The sequence below is a fragment of the Mustela nigripes genome, chromosome 2 (assembly GCF_022355385.1).
Source record: "Mustela nigripes isolate SB6536 chromosome 2, MUSNIG.SB6536, whole genome shotgun sequence".
NCBI lineage: Eukaryota > Metazoa > Chordata > Mammalia > Carnivora > Mustelidae > Mustela > Mustela nigripes.
In genome coordinates this window covers 2788750-2796129 of record NC_081558.1, presented here as the reverse complement: position 1 = coordinate 2796129, position 7380 = coordinate 2788750, and the positions used below count along the sequence as shown (strand labels likewise).

Sequence of the window (7380 nt, the reverse complement as noted above, 5' to 3'; positions counted from 1 at the left end):
TGCCCCCACCACCCCCACGCGCCCCGTCCCTCTGCACCCGCTGGAATGGTCCCTGGATCAGGCGAGGTGGGCCGGGGCGTCCGCGTGCAGCTCCCGGGTCTGCCCGCTGCTGCCCAGGGCCGGCTCAGGCTCCGGGGCTCAGGCTCTGGCTGGGGGAGCAGCTGTGAGGGCGGCTTGCCTTGTTTTTAAGAGTTTGATTTTTTTTTTGTGGTTTCTTTTTTTTTTTTGTACTTTTTTTTTGTCATTTTACTTTTTTTTAATCCTCCGATAGGAGAGTCCAGAGGTACAGGTGCCAGGAGCCAGGGAAAGGGGTGGAAAAACAAATGAACAACAATAAAAAGAAAAAAAATCACTCCTCCCTCTGTAGCCCGAGGCCCGCCTGCGCCCCATCCGCGTGGTGAGCACCAGGAAAGTCGCGTGTCCAGCCGGTGGCGGCGGCGGCGGCAAGCAGTCAGCAGGCCGACACCAGGCCCTTCGGAAAGGGGCAGCGTCGCTTGGGCCGGGGGCCCTCCTCGTCCTCGTCCTCCTCATCCTCTTCCTCGTCCTCCTCCTCCTCCGAGGACGACGAGCTGTCCAGCGTGAGGTCCACCACGTCGGCTCCCGGCTTCCCGTTCTCCACGCCACCTGCCGCACTGCCACCGCCACCGGCGCCCCCCAGCGCACCGCCGCCACCACCGCCGTTGACGTTGGGGGCGGACAGGAGCCCATTGGCGTCCGAGGGGCCTGAGGGCGACAGGGGGTGGTGCTCAGAGCGGGCCCATGGAGGCCAGCGAGGGGCAGGGGCCCGGGACATGGCAGGTGATCGGACAGCACGGAGGTCTCTAGCCAGAGCCCTGAGCCCCACCCTGCCCGGCTCTCGGGCAGCCGACTCACCCAGCACGAGGATGGGACACTGGGGACTGCAGCTGCGCTCCTTCTCGGCGCGGATCGGGCACCACGAGCCGTCCACCAGGTACTCGATCTCGTCCGCGTCCTGGCACTCACTCAGGATCTTGGAGAGGAGCCTGGAGGGGCGAGGAGCTGATTCCCGGGCCGGCAGGGCCACTGTCACCCGGCCCTGACTGCTTGGACTCCCATGGGACACTCGCTAAGTTAGCTGCTTCCTCCTTCATGGAAGTGGTTTCAAGACAGCGCCCACCAGGGCCTGGGGACCCCTGCCCCGCGGGGGGAAGAGGCCTGCCTGCACCCATGCCTATGGCTGCCCCCTCTGGCCCACGGCCCCCTACCCTCCTGTCCCATCCCCGCACCTCCCCCTCTCTGCAGACCAGACGCCAGGCGCGCAGGGGGTGGGTACTGCTCACAGCCCCCTGGAGAGGCTCTGGGGCAGGGCAGGAAGCAGAAGTGGGGGCACTGGATTCCCACACGCCACAGCAACCCCAAGGGAGCACCCAACGTGAGTCTGGCCCGGCAAGACACGCTCTGGCCTTGGGCACTGTTTCACTAAGGTACTCGGCCAGACCCATTTTACAGATGGAGAAACCGGGGCCCAGGGAGGGCAGGGAAGCTCCCCGAAGCCAACGAGGCCGAAAACCAGGCCACCTGGGCTCCATTCCTGGCTCTGCCCCTTCCCAGTCACGGGGCCTCCACCTCCCCACCAACTCCAGCGGCCGGGAGGCCCACACCGGGCCAGGTCCTGTACAAGGGACATACGTGCCCTAGCGGCAACGGGCCAACCTGGCCCCCAGCATCTGTTCCAGGTCAGAACAGTGCCTGCCTCCATGTAACTTCAACCGCCTCAAACGCAGTCACAAGGAGGGAGACCCTTTCCTGCTCCAGGACACTCCCCCGGGCCACTCACAGACCCGCCACTCCAGGGTCGCTCCACAGTGTTAACACAGCTCTGCCTGCCATGGACGTCTCCGCCAGGACGCCCCAGTCCGCAGCGCCTCTTGCCCCCCGCAGAGCCCAAGCAGTAGGAGCGTCTCTATCTGGCTCAGGTCCCCACGCTCCCCAAGCCAGCTGGTATTCCCTGAAGGCAGAGTCTGGGACACAGTCCTTAGGGAGACCCCAGAATCACCCACCTCAGAGCCAAGGGTGGGACAAAATACCAAATCCTCAAAGAAACAGAATAATCAAGGACCCTGCCTCCAGGAAGCCTTCCTGGCCCCATGGGATGCTGGGACTGTGGTGTACGGGGCACAGCCACACCCCCTAGCCCCAGGCCCATCTGCCCTTGGAGCTGTCCAAGCTGCCGCCACTGGAGCCTGGGTGACCCGCTCGAGGCCTGTGGGGGTGGGGGGAGAGGCAGGCACAGGGCCGCACGGCTGCCAGGCCAGGAACAGAGCAGCCATTCAACCCTGGCCCTTGTGCCCGGCCCCAGGGGCCTGCTCACTCCACCCAAAGACCAGACGGCATGGGGACAGTGGGGCACAGCGGGGCACAGCAGTTCAGCCCCTCCAGGGAAGGGACCCGGGCTCAGAGCTGGCCGGGCCACCTGTGAGCTGGGCACACCTAGGACAGGTGACTGTTCCCTCTGAGCCTCAGTCTCCTTATCAGTAAGGTGGGGAAGATCCAGGCCCACCACATCTCGGTACAGTTGGGAGGGATGGCTTGACAAGTGCCCACGTGTGGGGACCAGACGAAGGTGAGCGCTCGAATGTGGCACAGACGTACACGAGCCCCTGCTGGCCGCGGGCCATCCCGGGCCCCCACACGCCCACATCCTGCAACACGCATCTGGGCTGCACAGACTTCTGGGCACTGAGTGTGGCCACAGACCCAGCCTGCGGCCGCTCCCTCCCCACCCCACCCCCAGCACCGGGAGAGGAGATGGGTGTGGCTGGCGTCTGGCCGGAGCTGCCTGGTCAGGTGCTGGGCTCAGTTTCTAGAAACCTAAGACCTGACCAAAGTTTCCCTTTTGGGGAGAACAGCCATTCTCCCCTTGTCTCCCTGTGGCACGGGGAGGGCCTGGCCGCATGTGGGCGCCACCTGGGACGCAGGGCACCTGAGAGCAGAGGCGGGCAGACGGCTGAGCCTCCCACCTCTTGGAGCGGAGGACGAGCTGGAGGTGGCACCAAGCGCCGTGCGGGGAGCGGCTCTCCGGCTCGTGCAGGGCCCGTGAGCTGGGCTCTCGGGGCCCCTGCTTTGTTGGGGAAGAGCAGACTCCAGGTCCGCGGGGTCCTGGGCCCGGAGAGCCTAAGCCAGCGGCCTCTGCCTGCACCGCCAAGGCCCTGCAGAGCCCCACAGGGAGGACACCCGCTGGCCCTGTGGCCAGGGCTCCAGGGCGGCCCACAAGCCCGGGCGGCAGGGTGCCCGCGGGACCCCAGGAGGAGAGGGCCGTGCAGCCGGCAGCCTCACCCGTCGATGACGAGCTGGTCGTAGGGGGCCGGCTTGTCACACACGGGGCACGTCCAGGTGGGCTTCTTCTCGTTCATCTGCAGGTAGAAGACGGCGTCGAAGCACTGCAGGTGCGCGCAGGTCTCGGCGCGGCAGGGCACCGACAGCCGCATCTTCACCAGCTGCGGGGAGGGGGGCGGTCAGCGGCCCTGGGCGGCCGCGCGCCGCAGGCAGGTGGGGACAGAGGGCGCGCGCGTGCCGACTCACCGGGCAGATGAGGGAGACCCGCACGCCCGTGGTGGCGATCTCGCTGTCAGGGTCCAGGCGCAGCTTCTCTTTGACTGCGGAGAAGGGGGTGGCCGTCGTTAGCAGAAGAGTCAGAGGCGTCTGCGCGGGCGGAGCTAGGAGGCAGGCATTTCCAGCACCCATCGATGCCAGGGCAGGCAGCGGCAAGCACCCTCAGCCCCTCCACCTCGGGGAAGACGGTCCACACACGGGGCACCTCACATCCTCCTCCCAGGACGAGCCACACGGCTCGGCTCTGGGGCTCGGGCCTGCGAGGGTCACCTGCGAAAGCGCCCTGGGCCGCAGCGGGGTGTCTCGCGCAACCTGGCAGGCTGATGGGGCAGGCCGGCCCACATGCCCACTCCGCTGCGCGTTCTCGCCGCCCACGGGCCTCTTTCGGAAAAAGATGGAGGCAAGGGCGAGCCGCCCACAGGGATGTCCGCTGCGACCGTGCGCTCCACGCCAACCATCCCCGGGACTTGGTGAGGAGCGGGATGGGTCGCTCCAGGAAGGTTCTCGTGGCCACCACACACGGAGCCAGGACACAGCGAGGCCCCACTCCTGGACACCCCCAAACCCAGCAGGGGCAGAAGGGAGCCCATGAGCGCGGCCTCTCAGGTGACCAAGTCGACCTAACTTAGGAAGAGCTGGCCGGTGCCTGAAGCCAAAGGCCACGTGCAAAATGCCCACAACAACACACAAGGCCCCTTCGCAACGGTGAGCACGGGGCTGCCAGAGGGACCGAAAGGAAAGGTGCACAGAGCGAACCCCAAGGCAGGTCCGCAGGACGCACGGGCTCCCTCTCCGGACTCTTTGAGGCTCGCCCTGCGTCTGCTCCGCTCTCAGTGGGAACAGGGAGACTCAGGACTGACCCCGGAGCTGCCCCGCCTTCCTCCACACAAGCCCTGCAGCCCCTCCTCCAGAAGCTCCCCAGGGTCCCGAAGGTCAGCCCTTCACACCCCCACGTGAAGTCCCAGCACAGGGCTCGCCTCTCGGACGGAATGCCAGCGACAGACTCGGGTACGTCTGGTTCTGAAGCCAGGCCCGCTCCTCCCCGGCCGACAGAAGAGGGTTCAGTGCGGCAAGAAGGCCACAGGTGAGACAATCACGGGGCTTCCCGCAGCGACCAGAAACCCCGCGGCTGCCAGCCAAGCTGGGGGCGGGCTTCCAAGAGGAAACCGGGCCATCCGTGCCAAGCAGGAGCCCCAGTGGTCCCACACACCCCTCCCAGGCCTCCGCCAGACCTCCGGGTGCCCTGCCCACCCCCCTGCAGGCCAAGGCCTGGATGAAGCCCGCCTGGCCCCCATGCCAATGCCTGTCCCCTCTGGTCACATTGGCCAGTGAGAGGGTGATGCGCAGGCTGGGGGGCCAGCTCTTCGAGGAAAGTGGGCTGGGGTGCATAGGTGGGAGCCCCACCACTCTGCGCCTCAGGGTCCCCAGTGGTCAGATGGGGACATCGCCTAGTCCCTCCGCCCAAGGCTACTATGAGGATTGGGTCAGAAGACGCAGCAAACAGAGAGAAGAGGGCTTTCCTCTGAACAGAGAGGGCCAGTGGCTTGCCTGAGGCCACACAGCCATCGCACACATGGACGCAAGACGAGAAACAGGCCTGGTTTTGTCTACCCATCCTGGCGGTGGTTCACTTTCAACACACTCCCCGTGTCACCCCTCCACCGCCCCCAACATTGCTGGTCTGGGCTCGGGCTGGGCTCCTTCACCCGGTACCTGCAGCTGTGAATCGGGTCTGCTCCTGCCCCCCGGGCTCCCAGCCCCCACCCAGCAGTCAGAAGCATCGGCCTCGAGCACCCATCCCCCGGGATCTTTCCCAGATGCTGTGGGGGTGACCCCCATGTGCCCGCCCTGCCCACATGCCCCCAGACCCGGCCCCGAACCACCACCCCAAGTGGTCCCGCCCCCCACGTCCGTGCCTCAGGGCCTCTGCGCGGACTGTTCTGCTCCCCTCCTTGTGCATCCCCTGGGGTGACACGCGGGCCCCGCAGCTCACCCAGCGCCTTGCACAGCTCTGGGTGCTTGACCCCGATGGTTTTCAACCTCTGCAGCAGCTCCGAAGAGGTCAGCTGCCGCACCAGGTACAAGGCCACGGAGTAACTCTGGGGGCAGAAGTCGGGAAGGAGCAGTCAGGCCAAGGCGGGGCCTGCAGGGGGCCGGGGTGGGGGGCAGGCGGGCGGGCCCCCCTCACCTTGCCGTAGTTCCCCCAGGTCACGGTGATGCGGTTGGTGGCCGAGGACAGGTACATGAGGTGGGTGAGGTTGATGGGGCGGCAGGGCCTCTTGGGTTCCACTCCCGGCTTATTGGAGGGGTAGTAGCCCTGGAAGCAGACGCGGGGCTCACACCTCGGAAAGGGCTTCTGTGGCGGCCCCCCTGCCACGTCCCCCACAGCGGCCCAGGGGTGCCCACTCACCGGGACTGAGCAGTAGCTGTGGTTGACCTTCACGGCGATGTTGGGTGGGTACTGGTCCTCCTGAGGGCTGCTGGTGTCTGAGTAGCAAATTCTGTAATGACAGCGCGCACCGTGAGGCCAGCAGGGGCTATGCTCAGAGGGGCGGCCCCGAGGGGGGATGGGCGCAGGGCCGGCGCAGGGGCCATGAGGGCCGCGTCCACGTGGCAGGGGCGCTGCCTTGCCGGACCGCAAGAGCGGCTCTTGAGGCCCCGGATCTGGCCTGAGCGAGGCTCTGTGGTGACGGCGCACAGGCAAGGACAGACGGCAGGCGGCGAGGAGGAGCAGGGCTCCACCTCTGACCGCGGAGAACCTGAGACGCCGTCAGGAGGGTGGCGCTGGGGCAGGCAGGGCCGGGCTCCGGGCACGGGGTCTCCGGGCAGGCCCAGGCTTACCTGAGGACGACCTGCACGGCCTTGATCCCGGGCTGCAGTTCTCTGCGCGGCCGCGGAAGCAGAGAGGAGGAGAAGAGCGCTCAGTGAGGCAGGAGAGCCCTTCGCCTGGGCTAGCCAGACAGGGACCCTGCGACCTCCCTCGGCAGCCGAAGACCTCTGGGTGCTGACTGGAACGTTCTCTCCTGCTTACTCACTGTGACTTGGGCAGAGGGCCTCCCCTCTCTTCACGAGGCGGGGCGGCTGTGGGGATTTACTGAATAGGTCGGCGGGTGTAAGCTCGGCACGGCCATGGAGGCGCCAAGCGGCTGCTTCAGTGGGGAGTTACGTCTCAGCAGACACTGGGAATGGCCTCTGTCTCTCGGCTGTTAAGGCTCAGGGTCCTCATCACGGCGATGCTGGCCGGGCAGGACCCCAGGCAGCATCGGGACAGCTACGGGCATTACAACTAGGGGAAGGGGGCCAGGGATGCAGCTCAGCCGCCCACATGGCCCGGGACACCCCCGGGGGCATCCCCCGCAAAGAGGGACCCAGCCCTGACATCAACAGTGCTGAGGGGAATCCTGTTAAAAGGGGGACAGCGGCCCACGTCTGGAGGCTGCAGATTAGAGGCAGGGAGAGCAGGCACATCGGGTCTGCAGAAGGCACCCCTAGCCCAGCCCCTGGGTGGCCCAAGAGCACACGGGCGCAGCGGCCGCTGGGGAGGCCAGCAGGGGTGCGGGGCGCAGCGCACCTGGAGTTCCTGATCAGCTCCACTTGCCTCGGCGTCAGCGCAAAGATGCACGGGCTCTCCTGCAGCTTCTCGCTATTCTGCGGGACTAAAGACATACTCAGCGTCAGGGGGATGTCCGGTTCCCAGGGAGGGAGCCGGCCCCTCCTCAGAGGGGCAGCAGGGAGCAGGAGGCTGAGCCCCCCCAGGCAGCCAGGGATGGAAGCAGGACCACTAGGGACGAGGGTGCGGGAAGCGCG

At 66.7% G+C, this 7380-nt stretch overlaps 1 protein-coding gene across 2 annotated transcripts in view; it reads right to left on the bottom strand.

The window, feature by feature from the left end:
- Positions 1-211: 211 nt before the first annotated feature.
- Positions 212-7380, bottom strand: part of PIAS4 (protein inhibitor of activated STAT 4) — a 23217-nt gene continuing 16048 nt past the window's right edge. Inside the window, exons 3-11 of one of the 2 annotated variants that reach the window (XM_059388661.1) lie at positions 7145-7229; positions 6415-6456; positions 5984-6074; positions 5762-5890; positions 5567-5672; positions 3544-3617; positions 3298-3458; positions 874-1004; positions 212-723 (exon numbers count right to left, since the gene is read on the bottom strand). In XM_059388661.1, coding sequence (XP_059244644.1) covers positions 452-723; positions 874-1004; positions 3298-3458; positions 3544-3617; positions 5567-5672; positions 5762-5890; positions 5984-6074; positions 6415-6456; positions 7145-7229 — 1091 coding nt within the window. In that variant the 3' untranslated portion in view covers positions 212-451. The remainder of the gene's footprint in view (positions 724-873; positions 1005-3297; positions 3459-3543; positions 3618-5566; positions 5673-5761; positions 5891-5983; positions 6075-6414; positions 6457-7144; positions 7230-7380) is intronic. The other variant, XM_059388662.1, reaches the window with a different exon arrangement.